The 20,906-nt window shown below is 40.5% G+C and overlaps 1 protein-coding gene across 1 annotated transcript in view; it reads right to left on the bottom strand.

The window, feature by feature from the left end:
• VWA3B (von Willebrand factor A domain containing 3B) overlaps nt 1–20,906 on the bottom strand; it is a gene marked incomplete at both ends in the record, with an annotated part of 217,727 nt that overhangs the window by 27,089 nt on the left and 169,732 nt on the right. The window contains 2 exon segments of the mRNA XM_079721376.1: nt 9,523–9,727; nt 20,803–20,853. Coding sequence (XP_079577502.1) covers nt 9,523–9,727; nt 20,803–20,853 — 256 coding nt within the window.

The following is a 20,906-nucleotide window of genomic DNA, read 5'->3' as shown; positions in this document are numbered from 1 at the left end:
CAGTCCAGTGGTTAAGACTCTGCACTTCCAATGCCGGGGGTGCGGGTTTGATCCCTGGTCCAGGAACTAAGATCCCACATGCTGCACGGTGTGGCCAAAAATAAAATAAAATAAAAATAAAAAACAAAATAAAATAAAATAAAATAACACTCTTTACAAAAAAAAAAAAAAAGAAATCTATGGAGGACAAGGGGATGGAGAATGAGGGAACAAGAAATGCTAGCACTAAATAAATAAGCCGACCCATCTCTAGGTTCAAGTGCCTAGGAGTAATTGCATGCCAGTTTCAGTGAGGAAGTCAGATAGGCAATGATGCTGGCAGTTAGGGATGCTGTCCACTGGATAATTTGATTTTGCCTTGTCTCCAAAATTCAGAGAATCCAATTCACTTCTTTGCCAGATTCAATTATCAGGTGATGCAGATCAGGATCCAACATGGTCTACCCTCCTTTCATTTCATTACTTAGTTTCAGGGTCATGCTCTCAGGTTTGCATTGGTGGAGTAAAGTTACTAAATGTTTGATGCTTTAGAATTTTCCATTTAACAAACAACATGTTTTCACATCAGGTACAGAATGCACTTCCATGATGTAACTAGAACTAGTCTTCAGCTCAAAATCTTGTCATAAAACCACTATATTTTTTCCTGTCCCAAATCACTGAACTCTGCTGGACCCAATCCCCAAACTGTACTAGCGGCAGTTCCAAGGGCTTGTCTGTCCATGTTTTGTCATTAAAGCCAAGTAAAGTCTGTGACTGTGCTAATCAAGATAATACACGTAGTGTCAGGCATGTTCTGACCTTTCCTCTCGCTAGGATACCTAATTATAAGACCAGAATATTTGCAAACTGTCTCTGAATAATTCAACTCTTTTTAAAACCTTGGTGAGGAGGATACAGCCAGCCTGGAGCATTTTCTGACCTTCACTGTCTCCCCCTTCATTTAGATTTAGAGGGGTTTCTCCACCACAAGAGTATCCAGGGTCTGCATCCCTTTTGGAAATGGGTTCTGGAGAGAAAATGAGAAAAAGACCTTACAGGAAAACGTAAATCAGGGCTGGCAAACTCCTGCCCAGCCCCTCTAGGCAGTGGAGTGACCGACCCATGGTAAAGAATTGAAAGGACCTGGAGCGCTTTCCTTCCTAGGCTATTTGCATTTTAACAGGAGTCAAACCATAAGGCTAAAGAAGTGAAGCTCTAGGTGGAATTTCCTGCCTCAGCCGCTCTGGTCTGAAGAGGAAGCTAAGACTCCTTGCAAGATCTCTCACAAGCCCAGCAGGTCCCGGGGACACTGAGGACACCGTGCGTGAGCCCAAGGCTTAAGGTGGAAGCTGCGGCCAGGAGGACGTGCAGAGAGAATTATCGTCCCCTTTCAGAAGCCTCAGGCGCTTAGCCGTGCTTTAAAATCCAAAGCAGGGCTTCCCTGGTGGCGCAGTGGTTGAGAGTCCGCCTGCCAATGCAGGGGATACGGGTTCGTGCCCCGGTCTGGGAAGATCCCACATGCCGCGGAGCGGCTGGGCCCGTGAGCCATGGCCACTGGGCCTGCGCGTCCGGAGCCTGTGCTCTGCAACGGGAGTGGCCACAACAGTGAGAGGCCCGCATACCGCAAAAAAAAAAAAAAAAAAAAAAAATCCAAAGCAGCATTAGGGACGTGCTTTTTCGGAGCTGTTTCCCCCTCCTCCTCAGGGAACATCATAACTTTAGGAAACACAGCGTGAGCAACACGTGTCCCCAAAACTTCTGTGCGGGTTTCCACTTCCCCTCTCCGGGGGCTGCTTCCTGAGCAGATCAGGAATGGTGAGCTGCTTGGCCTTCCCACTCTTCCCGCTGTGGTTCCTGTGCTGTGTGAGGGGCTGCTTAGGAAGCGCAGGAAACAATTACAGCCTGATGCCCTGAACTACCAGACAGCCCCCAGACAGGTCCCCAGCACTGGGCAGGGGAGAAGACTTAACCACTCTGACAGTCAAATCTCAATCAATAGCAACTCAAAGGGCTTTTGTGGGAGGGTGAACTTATTTTGGGTGGTTTTTTTTTTTTTTTTTTTTGGTAGTAGCAAAGGAACCTAATAAATATGCATAGATGCTGAATTGAACGATTTCCCTAGCTTGAAGAGCACACTTGTAACATCTTCTCAGGGAATACTCCCTTGTTGCTCTTTTAGGGAAGAATCAAAGAGAGAAAAACTTGAAATGTTTTAAGTATTTAAACCTGAAAATTACTACAGCGTTGTGGCCTGCAATTCGGATGTTACTGACATAGTTATCTACAGGCAGCTACTCCAGAGATGCACCACAGCCATACACTGGCGCCACTTCTGTATCATTGCCTGGAGCGTGGACCACCGCCAGCTGTCTGCTGTGGTTGTATACAGATACCTCACACGAGGTGATGGCATAAAAAGAAATGCTGAGCCTTTAAGAAAACTTCTCAAGAGATCTCTGTGCTGGTTACTCTGGGCCATCCACCTGCCCCCAGGTCCATTCTCTGCCCTGCCCCGCTCCATGCCCCAGGAGGCTGACCCCCAAGGACAACATGACCCAATTTCTCTTGTTGGCTGACTTTCCAATAGGCTGAGCCAATGGGAGGCGAGAGGTCAGAAAGCAGCAGGGGGAGGAAGACTGGGGTATTGGCTCTGTGCTCCCTCCCTGCCCTTTGTCTCTCTAGGAATACCTCCTACTCTGGCTAGTGGCCTTTGCTCTTACAGGCTCCAGTAGCACTATTTCCCTCCACCCTTCAAGTCTGGGGGTGGTGACAAATTCCTCCTATTGCCAGTGCTGGGGTGAAATCCCCTTTTGGCTGCCGTAGACCTGCCTCCGCCTCTGCAAATAGTCCCTTCATTAATGTTTCTTCACTTGAAGTGACTGAATGGGATTCTGTTTCCTGCCTGGACCCTCCTGATAAGCCCTCCACATTTGGTTCTCCTCCTTCAGACTGGGAGGTCAATGACCATCCCCAAACCTGTTTAGGGTAGAATTTATGCCAATGAAAAAAGATGAGCCTTGTGGCAAAAGAGTGCTAGGGTCCACCCAGCTGAAATCTCCAGCCAAGATGGTTGTCTCCAGCTTTAGAATGAAAAGACAATCTGGCAGTGATTTTTGTCCCTGGAGCTGATACCCTCCTTCCCACTCCTAAACATCAGGATACTAGACAGAAACCTTTCTGGATACTATTTAGAGTTGGTGTGAGTTTTTCTTCCCTTCTGTGAATTTCCTTCAGTGGCTGGTCTTCCTGAGCAGGATCCTCTCCTTAAATCCCCAGCTAACTGTGGCATGATCACGACATGGCAGCATCTTCTCTTTGGCATCCTCACCCATCCCATCCAGGCACCTCACTCTCTCTGGGATTTCAGTCCCACCCTGGCCACATGTCCTACCATTATCTCTCAGGAACCCATCAGGGGTCTGGTTTCCATATGTTAATGTATCACCAAGGCACTGGCCTGAATGTGCAAGTGTCATTCTCTGTGTGATGGCATCACTGATGCACAACCCACACCTGCTAATGCCCCACCCTTGCACCAGGGGATCTTCTGTGTCACTGTCACTAAGGAGTCAGTCCTCCTACCAGACCCAAGTATCAGCAGAAGAGACTAAAGGTTTTACTTGTAGAATGAGAAAGGCCGGCTAGTCATAAAGGGTTAAGGTGTGATGCCTCCATTCTCCCCTTAAAGAGGGAATAATGAGAGCTGTAAGAGGATGGGTTGCAATGCAAGGATGACAAATGGTCCAATTATTATTTGGGAGCAGATATAACAAATGACGCTACTTATTCTGACTTCATTTTATATACAACTCAAAGAAATTTCTCTCTAAGTCTCCCCAACTAACGTTCTCCTGTGTAGTGTCAAAGTCACAACCCAGTATAATGTTTTCAAATCCACGTGGTCTCTTTTCGTCCCTTCATTCTCCATTTCCCATCTCACCCAGACTCCCCCATATCCTCCCTCCTGCTGTGCATTTTCCTAACACTCTCTTTCTCCTGGACAGTTTTCCATGGAGTGAAGCACTCAATTCGTCATTCTTCAAAGCTAGAGACTCCACAATGCTTGCCAGTCTCAACCTGGAAAAGTAACCACGTACAGCCAACTATGTAAGTACATTTCCAAGGCCTCTATTAGGGTTGTTTAGAGCTACTTAAAATTTAACAAGACTTTCTGCCTCCAAGTTTTTCAAGGCAGCCAAGGTTGGGTGCAGAAAGCCCGTTGGATCTTTCTGGGCCTGGATTCTGTGGGATTTGCTCTGGAGAACAATCCTTATTTACTAAGGAAATGCTGCAGGACAACATAGCTGGAGCTGCCCTAGACCAGGCTCCCAGCAAAAAACTTGGGAAGGTTAATTACAACTCAGATGCCCTTGGTGATTTCCACCATACTGCAGCTCTGAGGGCTCAGGAGTGGCCAATGACGTTGGACTCTGCAATCATGGCAACAAGAGGGGTGCTGGTGAAGGGAGCTTTCAAGTGGAATTTACAATTTCAGAATTAAGATCTTTCATTATGTAGTCAGTAAGCCAAGCACCTGTCTCCAGGGATGCCACAAAACTAGCAGATTACAGAAATATGGAGGGACAATTAATCATGGAATGTGTCCAGTATAAGGTGCTGGGCAGAGCAGGTGGGATAATGATTCTTGCCCTACGTCTGATCCTGGGGCCAGCAAGGGACTGCCAGTGAGAGCCTGAGTGGAAAAGCAGGGCGCATTCTAGCCAGACACTGGCATGTATAGCCACTTCTCCCCACCTCTGATCCTCACCAACAGAAAAATCATGAAGCTGTCCCAAACTCAGGAACCAATGCAGCAGCTACTTTGGGTGCCAGCGTACTGTAGGGGAAAGAATCAGAGAGCCACAGACTTCCAGACTCCATAACATATTCTGGAGTGGATCAAATAGTGACCACTCCCTTCCGAACACATGTGGGCATTTCTGATTGGGCATCCCATTCCAACCAACTTTGATCACCTTTTGTTACTTGTTATCAATAAACTTTAGGGGGTCTTAATGAAAAACAGATGGTTTCCTCCTCTCCAAATTACAGTCATTGATCAAAATCTTTGGCCTCTGCTAAAAAAATTTAAAGTGAGACTTTTTTTATATGAGTCAATAAAAATGACTTGCATCTATGATGGATTTTCACCCCAGGATCTCAAAAGGCCTTGCAATCTTGAGCTTTGGTCCGAACCATTTTTCACGCTGAAGGATGAGACTTGTTAGCAGGTCATGAAATCAACTCAACAGAGCACGATAAAAATGGAATAAAAATACCACACAATACATCACACATGGTAACGAGAAGTACCGTTTTAAGAAAATAATACAGAAAATCTTCCATTGCAGAGGGCCATGTTGAGAGTGGAAAGAACTGTGTAGATGAGCTGCCACCTATGAACCCCTCCCCGCCCATTCATTACCTACGGGCTGTTGTCCTGGGCACATGGGTGCTTTCCTGAACTGACAGTGGGGTCTTTGGTCACCCTATGTAGGGACAGGGCAGTGAAAGGACAGCCTTAGCCCCTGACCAAGAAAGGGGGCAGCAGTGGACCCATCAATACCATTACACAAACTCAATGTCTTCCTCACTCTGGCTCCCACATCAAGTTCCCTCCATTTTTTCTCCTTTGCTTTCTAGGAAGATCTTGAACAAAAAGTCTGCACTTCCTGTATTTACTTTCTCCACTGCTCTCTATTTCTCCATCCTCTGCACACTGGCTTCCACTCCCAAAATGCCACCGAAATGGTTCTGGCTAAGATCACTAATGATCTCCCTCTTGAAAACCAAATGGTTTTCAGACATCATCCTGTATGACTTTCCAAACTCCTCAGTAATATTTTAACAATGGAAATAGCAATGACGGGCAAGGTGTGTTGAGGGCATTTCCTGTTGAGCATTTAGCGTGGCACACTGTACTGAGCATATTATGTGCATTGTCTCACAACCATCTTGAAGGTGGCTACTATGATTTTTCTAATTTAAGGATGAGGGATCTAGGCTTAGAGTGCCTAAGGAAGGTCCACATCTGGAAGTGCTGAGACTTGCATTCAGGTCTCTCTGACTCCAGACCCAGGGCTCTTGCCGTCTCTCCTCCTCAGGCTCTGACATCAAAGCTCCCTACCCTGGGCCTTCTGCTCCTCTAGCTTTCCTGTCCTGGCCCTCTCCAGAGTCTCCTCTTCCTTTCTCAGCACCTCAAATGACCTCCAAATCTATCTCTTTAACATGGACTTCTCTCCTAAGCTCCAAACACATGGCTGCCTGTCGGCCTTTCTCGCCGGGATGCCCTGTGGACATCTAAGAATCAAGAGGACCTAAAGTGAGTTACCTTTCCCTGAAAACCCACTTTGCCTCTCATGGTACCTCTTCCTCTTGTTCTTTCATTCATGTATTCATTCGAATACCTGGGAGTGCCTACAAGGTGCCAAGCAATACTCCAGCAACACTAGGAATACCCAGAACACAATGGACCAAGTCCCACCCTCATTCCAGTGGAGGAGACAGATGATGAACAAATACGTACATAATGTCAGGTGGTGAAACGAAACGTGCTGTGAAGAAAACAAAAATGTGGGAAGGGGTTAGAGAATGACAGGGTGTTTAGAGGGGCTGTCTCTCTGCGGAGCAGAGGTGACACAGATGTGGTGGCTAACCGTGCCTCTGTCTCCCAGTTGTCCAAGATGGGAAGTTTGTGGGTATCCTCAATGTTGCCCTCTGGCTCACCCCACACATTCACTTTCCACCAACTGGTATCTCTTTCACCCATTCCCTCCCCACTGTACCGGCTTGACTCAAGGACTCAACACCTCTCAGTGGAGTCTGCACCTGGTTTTGGTCTTTCCCCCCTACACTGAGCCTCATCTTGCTGCCAAAATAATCTTTCCAAGACACTAATCTGTTCATGTCCTCCACTTGCTGAAAATCCCTTGCTGGTATCCATTTCCTACAGGCTTGGTTCCTGATCCTAGGAGAGATTTCCAATGTATTCTGGGGCCATCTTCCTTTTCCCGCCTTGTCTCCTGCTACGTCCCTGGTGAACCTGCCATGTTCTTTCCACCTTCCTGCCTTTGCACGAACAGTTTCTCTCACTCAGAACATTTCTCACACTCCCCCCCTCAAATTCCTACACATCCTTCCAGACCAAATTCAATCATCCCCTCCATGAAGACTTCCTCAACGCCTCAGCCAGAATCGTTCACTTTTTCCCATCTTCCAGTTGTTCTATGGCTATGCCTCTGCTATTGTCATATTTATAATACTCTGCTATAAGGATCTGGGTTTCATTCCTTCAATAAATATTTTTGCATGTCCACTGTGTGCCAGGCATCATTGTCAGTGGATGTAGCTATGGATACAGCTACAAGTAAGGCCAGACAAGATCTCACCTCTCACAGAGGTTATGTTCTATGCCAGTATGTCTCCTCCACTAGGCTGGGTCCATGTCTCCATTGCTGTTAACAAACCCCTATTTTGTGTCCAATGTATAGTATCACCTTGGGAGGCCCCAAGGAAAGAGAGAAGAATGTGGCAGGCTGAGACCACCTGTGCCAAGGACAGAATCTGATCCATGGTAGGGAGTGAACAAATGTTTTTGGATGAAGAAATTGTCGAAATTATTTTAATTCCCACTCTGTGGACAAGGGAATAAAGAAATAGAGCAACTGATTCATATCCCATGAACAATAAGCTTTTGATTCTCACAAATTCAGGAGACTACACTACGTTCTGAAACACAAGAGGCTTCTTTTCACTTCATTAGCAACACTTCCCATTTTAACATTTAATATAAAGTATAGATAAAAGAATAATGCTTGCAAATTCTGCTGTTAGGCAGTAATGTCACCAGAGCTCAACATGCAAAAGTCCATCATTTAGAACCTATCTGTTCACCTCAACTAGAATAAGAGTGGGACTTGGTCCATGTGTTTAGGTACCTCTAGTGCCTAGAATAGGGCTTGGTACCTCATAGGAACTCATACATATTTCAATGAATAAATGAAAGAACAGAGAGGAAGAAGCATGAGGAAAAGAAGAGCAGATTTCCAGGGAGAGGGATTTAATTCATTTGAATTCAGTCTTCTTGATTCTTGGTGTTTACAGGGCATCTACGTGAGGAAGGCCAATAGACAGCCACATGTTTGGGGTCATCAGATGGTGCCTTCCAAGGAAAGACTGAACAACTCTTTGAGGGGGTCACTTTGAATAAAAACAACCACCCCCCCAATATATATAAATAAATAAAATAAATAACAACAAAAATAAAAATAAAGATATGATAAAACTTTTGCACTCTGCACAAAAGAAATAGCTTTCTACACTGAAGGAAAAAAAGCCATTTGCAGGGGAAAAATAAAATTAAATAAAAATAAGCAAATAAAACACAAGAATCTAGAACAGCAAATACAGAATTTAAAACCAGGCAAAGCTGGTATCACTTAGCAAAGACTGAAATCAAAAAAGATGAATCTCAAAGGTCAGTTCCTTGGATATATCTTTTAGACTATCATATGGTGAATATATGAAAATTATACAGAACTCAGTAAGATTCTGCATGAACTGCTCCAGGTTTACACACACCCTACTATAGTCAGAAAGAGGATATTACACAGGCTGCAAGTATTTAGAGCCCCCAAATGTTCATGTCCTTTGGTCCAAGAATCCCACACCTAAGAATTTATCCTAGCAAAATAGTTCAACTATATGCACTATAGAAGCATTAAAACATGATGTGAAAGAGAAGAAAATTGGAAAAAACCCTCAAATGTCCAACATCCAGTGAAGAGTTAAACAAATCAGGGTATTTACACACCATGGAATATTATGTAACCACAAAAAATATCAGTCTGATGATTCAGCAAAAACACAGAGAAAATATATGAGACAAGGCTAAATTGAAAAGCAGACCATAAAATGATTATGGATACTCTAACTGCAATTATGTGTAAAATTTATTCAAGGAAGAAAAACAATTAAAAGTAAATGATATAAAGTGGTAATAAATAATATGGCTGCCAGAAAATAAATTTTCCTTCTAGAAGGTCTGTTTTACTAGTAATAATAATTGCAAACACTTATGGGGGGAGCTTTCAATACTAAGTACTTTAAATGCTCGTTTTGCTTCCATAAGAAGTCTATGAGGCAGATACTATTAACACTCTTTTTTACAGATTAAAAAAAAAACCCCTAAGGTTTAGAGAGACACAGTCACTGGCCAAGATCACACAGGGATTAGGTGGCAGATCTGAGGCTGGACTCTGGTCTGGCTCATATCAAAGTCCAGGCTTTTAATCACTACACAATACTTCTGTTTAGCTTTATTTTCCAATTAAAGCATGTATCGTTTTAAAAATAAGGCCAGAGTAAACTCAAATGGCATTTCCTTTCTGTTGAAAGAAGTCCTGAGACCTTAAGTGGGTTGGCTGTAACTCTCAGAAATCAGTGCAGTGGGAGGTAGGAGAGAGGGGAGGCCAGCACAGGAATGGCAAGGGCTTGAGATAGGAGGGAGGGAGGGAATACAAACACCTCCACGGTACACACCTCTTCAAGGGCCCTGCTCACACGATTCTCCTTCCTGGCAGCCTCCTGGAGCTCCATGGCCTGCTGCACGTACATTTTCCCAGCTAGGATTTCATTCTCCAGCACTGACAGCTCCTTCAATGAAATGGGCCAGTTCAACCGTTCTAATGCCTTGTTTAAAGCTGCCTTGTTTTCTAAGTAACGCATTGGTTTGTTTGCACCTAACCTAAAAAAAGAAGAAGAAGAAAGAGAAACATAAAGTGATCATAATAGAAAACATATGGAAAGATGTTTTTTTCTGTCAACCCTCCCCTGAGAAACATCTGTCAAAGCAGATGGCAGGTGTCAGTTGACAGAATCACAGCCATGCCTTCTGGCCCGCCAGGGCTTTGATAGTTTATGCAAGTTAGAAACAATCATCTCCGAGGCATGGTAGGCACTTTTCCCCATTACCTAATTTGATGATCTGATTTTATTGAAGTTTGATACACATAAGTTATTTTTTCAACAATTTTTTCAGAGTATTTGGAACCCATTCCTTTCTCCCTAGGTCTAACATTTGGCAGAACCAACAGTGAGTTTCAAAGAAATTTCACACAACTATGCCTAGCAGTGACTCTGGAAAACAAAGCAAACACTAAACTCAAATATTTGTCTCAGTGCAGTAATTCTCCTATTAGCTCATTTTAGCTATTTTTATCTTCTCTCCTCTTGTAAGCCTAAATAGGCCTAAACTTTGTGGCTTCACTGTTTTGGTACACAAAGAACAGAAGCCAAACTTTCTATCAGCTGATGAACAAGCTGTGTGATTCCAGGGGAACCCAGTGGGGTGTGGAGGTCCCAAGTCCTGGATTCTGTTTCCAGTCCCAGTACTTCTGAGTCAGATACTCATGGAAGAGGGTACAGAGATTGATTGATTGAGGGACATGGGGGAGGAAAAACATTTCATAATTGTCATTCTCTTATTGTTGAAAATGTCATGGCATTTTTTAGATGTCAGGTGTTGGAAGAGCACACTGTTAAACCAGTACATTCACAGGACTCAATCCGCAAACAAACTTGTCAACGGAAGACAGCAAAAATTCTTATTAAAAAATCTAAATTGGTGTGATGTCAGCAAAATGGTGAATGAGAAACCCCAGGCCCTCATTCCCCCACAAAGATGCTGACTAACCATATAAAGACCAAACTGCCTTTGTGAGAATTCTAGAAACCACTTAAAACGTACCTGCCCTCCAGGAGCACAAAGCCAAGAAGAGTAGGCATTGAAGCGAGTAGGAAAATGTGTTGTATTTTGTCTGGCCAAGCCCCTCACCTTCCCTGGAACACTGTAGAGCAGCTGGGAGAAAACTCCTATTCAACATGTATCCAACATTTTGGTCTTTTGTGGGGCTGCCCAAGAGACTGGCTTCTGTCTCACTTGACTCAGAATGTTGATAAAAATGGTAGTATACTTTGGATGCCAGGTTGGGGCAGCTGAGAACAAAGGCAAATTTCATGGGTGGTTACAGCACCAGGGATACTGCAGTACTAAAGACAGACACCAGGGAGAGCAGAGATTACGGGTTCCTGAGAAAAAAACAGGGGCAAAACCTCTTCAACTGGGAAATGACATGCAGAAGCTTAGAGAAGACATATCCCCAGAAAAGGTGTGAGAGGGCCCCAGAATCTCTAGCCAGAATGATTGGTGAAGGTCTTCCCCTGTAAGAAGCCATCTGTAAAGACTGGGAGAAGTGTTTGTTTTATCAAATGCCCAAATATTGCCTAAAGATACTAAGGCATACAAAGAAACAGAGAAAGATGGCCCAATCAAAGGAACAAAATAATCTCCAGAAATCTACCCTAAAGAAAGGAGATCTATGAATTACCTGACAAACAATCGAAAATAACTGTCTTAAAAATGCTCAATGAGCTCAAGGAGAATACAGACAACTAAATGAAATCAGGAAAATGATGCATGAACAAAATGAGAATATCAACAGATATAGAGATTATAAAAAGAACCAAACAGAAATTCTGGATCTGAAGAATACAATAACTGAGCAAAATGGATGGCTAGTGGGAAGCTGCTGCATTGCACAGGGAGATCTGCTTCATACTTTATGACGACCTAATGGGGTTGGATAGGGAGAGTGGGAGGGAGGCTCAAGAGGGGATACGGGGATATATATATATATACATATAGCTGATTCACTTTGTTGTACAGCAGAAACTAACACACCATTGTAAAGCAATTATACTCCAATAAAGATATATATATAAAAAGAATACAATAACTGAAAAATTCACTAGAGAGCGTCAAAAGCACACTTCGTCAATCAGAAGAAATAAATTAGCAAATTATGACTATTTTAAGTCATAAATTGTTACAAGGACAAAGAAGGACATTATATAATGGTAAAAGGGTCTATCCACCAGGAAGATTTGACAATCATAAATATATATGCACCTAATTTCAGAGCTCCCAAATATAGAAGCAAACATTAACAGAATTGAAGGGAGAAATAGAAAGAAACAGTATAAAAGGAGGAGATTTCAATTTCCATTTTCAATAATGGATAGAACCACCAAACAGAAGACCAATAAAGAAACAGAGGACTTGAAAAACACTATAGTTTAATTAGACCTAACAGACATATACAGAACACATCACCAGCCAACAGCAGAATACATATCCTTCTTAAGTGCACATGGAACATTCTCTCCAGGATAAACCACATGTAAGAACACAAGTGTTAAAAGTTTTTAAGATTAAATCATATAAAGTATAATCTCCAATAACAATGGAATAAAACTAGAAATCAGTAGCAGAAGGAAAACTGGAAAATACACAAATATGTGGAAATTAAACAACCCACTCTTAAACAACCAAAGAAGAAGAAGAAATCATAAGGGAGATTATAAAATATCTTGAGATATTTTAAAATAAAAATACAACATATCAAAATGTCTAAGATATAGCAAAAGCAGTCATAAGAGGGAAATTTATAGTGCTAAATATTTACATTAAAAAAGAGGAAAAATCTCAAATCAACAACCTAACTTTACACCTAAAGGAACTGGGAAAATGGAGAATAAACTAAACCTAAGTTAGAAGAAAGAAGGAAATAAAGATTAGAGCAGAAATAAGTGAAATAGAGTATAGAAAAACAATAGAAAAAAACTATGAAACTAAGAGTTAGATTCTGGAAAGAACAACAAAACTGACAAATGCTTATTAGCTAGATTAAGAGGAAAAAAGAGAAGATTCAAATAACTAGAATCAGAAAGGAAAGAGAGAACATTACAACTGTTGTCACAGAAATAAAAAGGATCATAAAAGACTACTATGATCCATTATACACCAACAAAATGGATAACCTAGAAGAAATGGATAAATTCCTATAAAATTATAACCAACTAGGACTGAATCAGGAAGAAATAAAAAAATCTGAACAGACCTATAACTAGTAAGGAGACTGAATCAGTAAGCAAATAATTTCCAACAAGCTTGAGCTCAGCACTATGTAGCTTCCATGGAGAGTGCTACCACACATTCAAAGAAGAATTAACACCAATCCTCCACAAATACTTCCAAATATTTAAGAGGAGGGAACATTTTGAAACTCATTCTATGATGCCAGCATTACCCTGATACCAAAGCCAGACAAAGATACTACGAGAAAACTACAGCCCAATATTCCTTGTGAACATTGATTCAAAAATCCTCAACACAATACTAGCAAACCAAATTCAACAGCATATTATGAAAGGATTATACACCATGAAGAGTGAGATTTTATTCCTGGAATGCAACATACAAAAATGAATCAATATAATACATCACAGTAACAGAATGAAGGAAAAAAACCACTTGATCATCTCAATTGATACAGCAAAATCATGACAAAATTCAACACTCTTCGTGATTAAAAAGTCAAACACTCAACAAACTAGGAATAGAAGGAAACTACCTCAATATAATAAAGGCTTCATAACTTACTCAAACCTTGCTTTAGATAGTGAGGAGGGAAGTGATGTCATGAAAGATGGTGGAGTAGGGAAATCAAGGAATTTGTCTTTTCACCAAAACAACTATTGATAGAATTAGCTATTTTGGAACTCTGGAATCTAGTTGAATACTTACAGTATCCAGGGGAATGCTTGATGAAGAGAGGCTTGCATTTAGGGAAATCTCTGTCAGGTCACTGGCTGACCACAGAGATGAAACAATACTTCAGTGAACACACATGACAAGGAACATAGTCTTTGCAAAAATAGTGTGGAAAGACACTAAACAGACAACTGCAGCCTTCATCAAGGCAACAACAGAAATTTCTGGGGAGGGTAGAGAATCTAATTTCCAGAGTTACTATGTTACAATGTCCAAAATGTTCTGTTCTCAATAAAAAATTACAAAGAATACAAAGGAACATGGAATATAACCCATTCACATGGAAAAAAATAAACTGACAGATGAAGTCCAGACACTGGATTTGGTAGAGAAAGACTTTAAAATAACTGTCTTAAATATGCTCAAAGAGGTGAAGGGAACCATGGACAAAGAACTAAATGAAATCCTGAGAATGATATATGAGCAACTAGACAATATCAATAAAGAGAAATTAGGAAAATGAACCAAATAGAAATTCTAGAGCTGCAAAGTACTATAGGTGAAATGAAAAATTCATTAGAGGCTTTTAACAGTAGATTTGAGCAGGCAGGAGAAAGAATCAGCAAACTTGCAGATAGATCAAATGAGATTACATAATGTCTGGAGCAGAAAGAATACAAGAATGAAGAAGAGTCTAAAGGACATATGGGATTCTATCAAGCTTAACAACATATGCATTATGAGAGTGCCAAAAGGAAATGAGAGAGAAAAGGGTGAAAATATTTGGCAAAAATGAAATAATGGCCAAAAACTCTCCAAATTTGATGGAAGACATACATCTACACAATTCAAGAGGCACAGTGAATGAAAAGCAGAATACACTCAAAGAGAGCTATACCAAGACACTATACTATAATCAAACTGTTGAAGACAAAGACAAAGACAGAGAATCTTGAAAGGAACAAAAGTGGCTCATGAACAAGAAATCCTCAATAAGATCAACAGCTGATTTCTTATCAGAAACCATGAAGTCCAGAAGGCAGTGATAGGGTTTGTTTGTTTATTTATTTAGGCCGTGCCGCATGGCATGTGGGATCTCAGTTCCCTGAACAGGGATCGAACCCGTGCCCCCTGCATTGGAAGCGCGGAGTCTTAACCACTGGACCACCAGAGAAGTCCCGTTGATATGGTATATTTAGAATGCTGAGAGGAAAACACTATCAAGCAAGGATTCTATATCTGGCAAAACTATCCTTCACAAATGAAGGAGAAATTAACACATTTGTTAACACATAACAAAAGCCAAGGGTGTTTGTTGCTAGTAGGGTTTCCCCATACAGGAAATGCTAAAGAGAGCTCTTCAGGATGAAATAAGAGGACACTGGAAGACAAGTTACACTGGCCATATGAAGAAATAAAGATGACTGGCAGGGCTTCCCTGGTGGCGCAGTGGTTGAGAGTCTGCCTGCCGATGCAGGGGACATGGGTTCATGCCCTGGTCTGGGAAGATCCCACGTGCCACGGAGTGGCTAGGCCCGTGAGCCATGGCCGCTGAGCCTGCATCTCCGGAGCCTGTGCTCCACAGCGGGAGAGGCCACAACAGTGAGAGGCCCGCGTACCACAAAAAAAAAAAAAAAAAAAAGATGACTGGCAAAGATGACTACATCCGTAAATATAAAAGCTAATATTCTTGGGCTTCCCTGGTGGCGCAGTGGTTGAGAGTCCGCCTGCCGATGCAGGGGAGGCGGGTTCGTGCCCCGGTCTGGGAGGATCCTGCATGCCGCGGAGCGGCTGGGCCCGTGAGCCATGGCCGCTGGGCCTGTGCGTCCGGAGCCTGTGCTCCGCAACGGGAGAGGCCACAGCAGTGGGAGGCCCACATACCACAAAAAAAAAAAAAAAAAAAAAAAGCTAATATTCTTGTATTTTTGGTATGTAACTCCTCTTTTGTTTCCTATATTATTTAAAAGACAATGCATAAAACAATGATTATAAACCTATGTTAATGGACACATAATGTAAAAGATGTAATCTGTGACAATAACAATATAAAGAGGGGATGGAGCTGGATAGAAACAGAGATAATGTACACTATTGAAAATAAGCTGATATCAATTCAAACTACTTTGTTATACATTTAGGATGTTAACTGTAATCTCCATGTAATCATTAAGAAAATAATGAAAAACTATGCAAAAAAGGAAATGAAGAGGGATCATAATGATACATTAGAAAAAAAATCAAATACAAAAGAAGGTGATATTGGAGGAACTGAGAAACAAAATAGACAAGACATATACAAAACAAATAGCACAATGACAGAAGTAAGTCCTTCATTATCAGTAGTTACTGTAAATGTAAATGGATTAAACTCACCAGTTAAAAGACAGAGATAGGCAGAATGGATTAAAAAAACCATGATCCAACTATATGCTACTATAAAGAGACCCACTTTAGACTTAAAGACACAAATAGGTTGAACGTGATAAAATGAAAAAAGATATTCCATGCCAATAATAACCAAAAGAGAGCTGGAATGATTATACTAATATCAGATAAAATAGATTTTAAGTCATACACTTTTACAAGAGAAAAAGAAGGACATTATTTATATTAATAAAAATGTCAAATCATCAAGAAGACATAACAACTGTAAATACATATGCATTTATCAACAGAGCCCAAAAGTATATGAAGCAAACACTGACAAAATCGAAGGAAGATATAGACAGTTGTACAAAAAGGAGACTTCAATATCCCACTTTCAATAATAGAACAACCAGACAGAAGATCACAAAGGAAACAGAGAACTAGAAAACACTATAAAACAACTAGACTTATATATAGAACACCTCTCCCAACAACAGTAAAATAAGTATTCTTAAATGTACATGCAACAGTCTCCAGGATAGACCATATATTAGGTCATAAGGCAATTCTCAAAATATTTTAAAGATCAAATCATATAGAGTACCTTTTCCAGAACAGTGGAATGAAGCTAGAAATAATAACAGAGATAAAACTGGAAAACCGGAAGTATATATGTATAAATTTAAAAACCACACTCTTAAACAACAAATGGGTCAAAGAAGAAATCACTATTAGAAATTGGGAATTAGAAAATATGTTGAGATAAATAAAAATGAAAACACAATATATAAAAACACATGGGATGCAGCAAAGCCAATGGTCAGAGGGAAATTTCTGGCTGTAAATGTCTAGTAAAAAGAAAGAAAGATCTCAAATCAACAACCTAGGTGTACACCTTAAGGAACAAGAAAAATAAGAGAAAACTAAACCCAAAGCCAGCATAAGGAAGGACTATTAAAGATTAGAGATAAACAAAAGAGAGAATAGAAAAATAACAGAATCAATAAAATGAAAAGTTGGTTTTTGACAATATCAACAAAATTGGCAAAGCTTTAGCTAGGCTGACTAAAAGGAGAAAAGACAGAACTACTAAAATCAGAAACAAAAGCAAGGACATTACTATTGATCTTACAAAAATTAAAAGGATTATAGAGAATAATATGAACAACTGTATGTTTTCAAATTAGATAATCTATACAAATGGACAAATTCCTAGAAACACACAAATTACCAAAACTGACTTCACACAAAATAGACAATCTCAACAGCCTATAATAAAGACATTGAATCAGTAATCAAAAATCCCCCAACAAAGAAAAGTCCAGGACTAAAAGGCCTCACTGATGAATTCTACCAAACATAAAAAGATCAGTTAACATCAATCCTATTCAATCCCAAAAAAACAGAAGAGAGGAGTCACTTCCAAATATATTATATGAGGACAAGATTCATCTTATACCAATGCCAGACAAAGATGCTAAAGAAAAGAAAACTACACGAACATTTCTGCTTATGAATATAGAACTAAATAGCTTCACCATATTACTAGCAAAACAAATCTAATAGACCATTAAAAGGATTATACACCATGACTAAGTGGGATTTATCTCAAGAATGCAAGGGTGGTTCAACCTAAGAAAATCAATTGATTTAATACACTACATCAATAGAACAGAGGAAAAAAATACCCACATGATCATCTCAATAGATGCAGAAAAAGCATTTGACAAAATTCCACAAACACACTTTCATGATAAAAACAATCAACTTGGAATACAAGAGAACTTCCTTATCATGATAAAGGGCATTTATGAAAAACCCACAACTAACATCCTGCTCAATGAAAAAAGACTGAAAGTTTTCTCCCTGTGATCAGGAACAATACAAGAATGCCTTCTTTCACCACTGCTATTCAATATTATACTGGAGGGTTGCCCTGGTGGCGCAGTGGTTGAGAGTCCGCCTGCCGATGCAGGGGACACGGGTTCGTGCCCTGGTCCGGGAAGATCCCACATGCTGCAGAGTGGCTGGGCCCGTGAGCCATGGCCACTGAGCCTGCACGTCCGGAGCCTGTGCTCCACAATGGGAGAGACCACAACAGTGAGAGGCCCGCATACCGCAAAAAACAAACAAAAAAACAAAAACAAAACAAAAACAAAACAAAATAAAAAAATAATATTGGGCTGCCCTGGTGGCGCAGTGGTTGAGAGTCTGCCTGCCGATGCAGGGGACATGGGTTCGTGCCCCGGTCCGGGAAGATCCCACATGCCGCGGAGCGGCTGGGCCCGTGAGCCATGGCCGCTGAGCCTGCATCTCCGGAGCCTGCGCTCCGCAACGGGAGAGGCCACAACAGTGAGAGGCCCGCATACTGCAAAAAAAAAAACAACAACAAAAAAACAATATTATACTGGAATTCTCAAATCAATTAAGCAAGAGAAAGAAATAAAAGACATACAAGTTGGAAAGAAGTAAACTATCTCTGTTTGTAGATGACTATTTCTATACATAGAATATTCCATAGATTTCCCCCACTGCAAAACTATCAGAACTAATAAAGTCAGCAAAGTTGTAAGGTACAAGATCAACACACAAAAATAAGTTGTATTTCTACATACTAGCAATACTAGTTGTATTTCTATATGCTGGAAATAAAATTAAGAAAACAATTCCATTTACAATAGTATCCAAAAGAACAACATAATATAAAGGTAAAAGACTTGTATACTGAAAACTACAAAATATTGCTGAAGAAAACTGAAGACTTAAATAAACGGAGATATATCCCATGTTCATGAGTTGGAAGACATTGTTAACTTGGGAATACTCTCCAAAGTGACCTACAGATTTAGTGTAATCCCTATCAAAATTCTAATGGTTTTCTAGCAGAAATGAAAAAGCTAATCCTCAAATTCATATGGAACTTCAACGGGCCACAAATAACCAAACAATTTTGAAATAGAAGAACAAAGTTAGGAGACTTTCACTTCCCAATTTCAAAACTCACTACAAAACTACAGTTGTCAGAAGAGTGTGGTACTGGTATAAAAATAAGCATATAGACCAATGGAATAGAAAGAGAGTTCAGAAATAAATGCAAATACATATGGTTATTGGTTTTCGACAAGTATGCCAAGACTGTTCAATATAGTCTCTTGAACAAATGATACTAGAAAATAGTCTCTTACACAAATGTTACTAGAAAAAAATGGGTACCTTCATGCAAAAAAAAGAAGTTGAACCCCTACCTCACTCCATATACAAAAATTCACTCAAGATGGATCAATGACCTAAATGTAACAGCTAAAACCATAAAAGTATTAGAAGAAAACACAGTGGTAAATCTTCATGACTTCATATTTGGCAACAGATTCTTAGATTTGACACCAAAATCATGAGCAATGAAAGGAAAAATAGATAAACTGACTTCCTAGAAATTAAAAACTTTTGGGCAAAAAAAGGACATTATCAAGAATGTGAAAAGACAATCTACAGAATGGGAGAAAATATTAGCAAATCATATATCTGATAAGGTTTGATATCTAGAGCTCTTACAACTCAACAACAAAATACAAACTACTCAATTTACAAATGGGCAAAAGACCTGAATAGATATTTCTCCGAAGAATATGTACACATGACCAACAAGCACACAAAACAATGTTCAACAGTATTGATCGTTAAGGAAATGCAAGTGAAAACCACAATGAGATATTACTTCACACCCACTAGGATGACTTCAGTTATTTATTTATTTATATAAATTTATTTATTTATTTATTTATTTATTGGCTGCATTGGGTCTTCATTGCTGCACGCAGGCTTTCTTTAGTTGTGGTGAGTGGGGGCTACTCTTGGTTGCAGTGCGTGGGCTTCTCATCGCGGTGGCTTCTCTTATTGTGGAGCATGGGTTCTAGGTGCGCGGGCTTCAGTAGTTGTGGCTCGTGGGCTGTAGAACACAGGCTCAGTAGTTGTAGAGCACAGGCTTAGCTGCTCCGCTAAGAGGATCTTCCCGGACCAGGGCTTGAACCCGTGTTCCCTGCATTGGCAGGTGGTTTCTTAACCACTGCACCACCAGGGAAGCCCAACTTCAGTTTTTTAAAACAAGAAAAATAACAAGTGTCTGCAATAATGTGGAGAAACAAGAACCCTCATACATTGCTGTATGTACGAGGTGGGAATGTAAAAAGATGCAGTTGCGGAAAGTAAATGAGAAGTTTGGCAGTTGCTCAAAAAGTTAAACACAGAATTACTCTGTGACCCAGAATATCCACAGCTAGGTATGTACTCAAGAGAAATGAGAACACATGTCCACACAGAAACTTCTAGGTATTTTGCAGCATTGTTCATAAAAGCCCCAAAATAGACACAACCCAAATATCCATCAATGGGAGAATGGATAAACAAACTGTGGTATATACATACAATGGATCATTACTCAGGCATAACAAGGAAGGAAATACTACATATGCTTACAACTTGGAGGCACCTTGAAAACATTAAATTTTTACATTAACTAAGTAAAAGAAGCCAGACACAAAAGGTCACATGATATATGATTCCTTTCATGTGATATATCCAGAATATGCAGCTTCACAGAGACAGAAAGCAGATTGGTGGTTACCAGAGGGGGAGAGAGGAACGGGGAAGGGTTACTTAACGGGTACAAGGTGTTTTCTGAGATGATAGAAAAGTTTTGAAACTAGAGGGAGCTGGTGGTTTGCACAACATTTTGAATAACTTAAATACCACTGAATTGTACATTTAAAAACTGTTAATTGTAGGTTATGTGAATTTCACCATAATTTAAAAAATTTTTAAAAAGTGAGAAGAAACTGGCTTACTTTTTCTTTTCCTCTTGAGATAATGCTTGCCAAACAATTTTATTCAGGCGCCTGTTTTAAAAGAAATCAACAATAGTTATTTAGTAGCAACAGTTCATTTCATG

This window comes from Hyperoodon ampullatus (assembly GCF_949752795.1).
Source record: "Hyperoodon ampullatus genome assembly, chromosome: 15".
Classification (NCBI taxonomy): domain Eukaryota; kingdom Metazoa; phylum Chordata; class Mammalia; order Artiodactyla; family Ziphiidae; genus Hyperoodon; species Hyperoodon ampullatus.
This window is presented reverse-complemented; position numbering and strand designations above follow the sequence as displayed.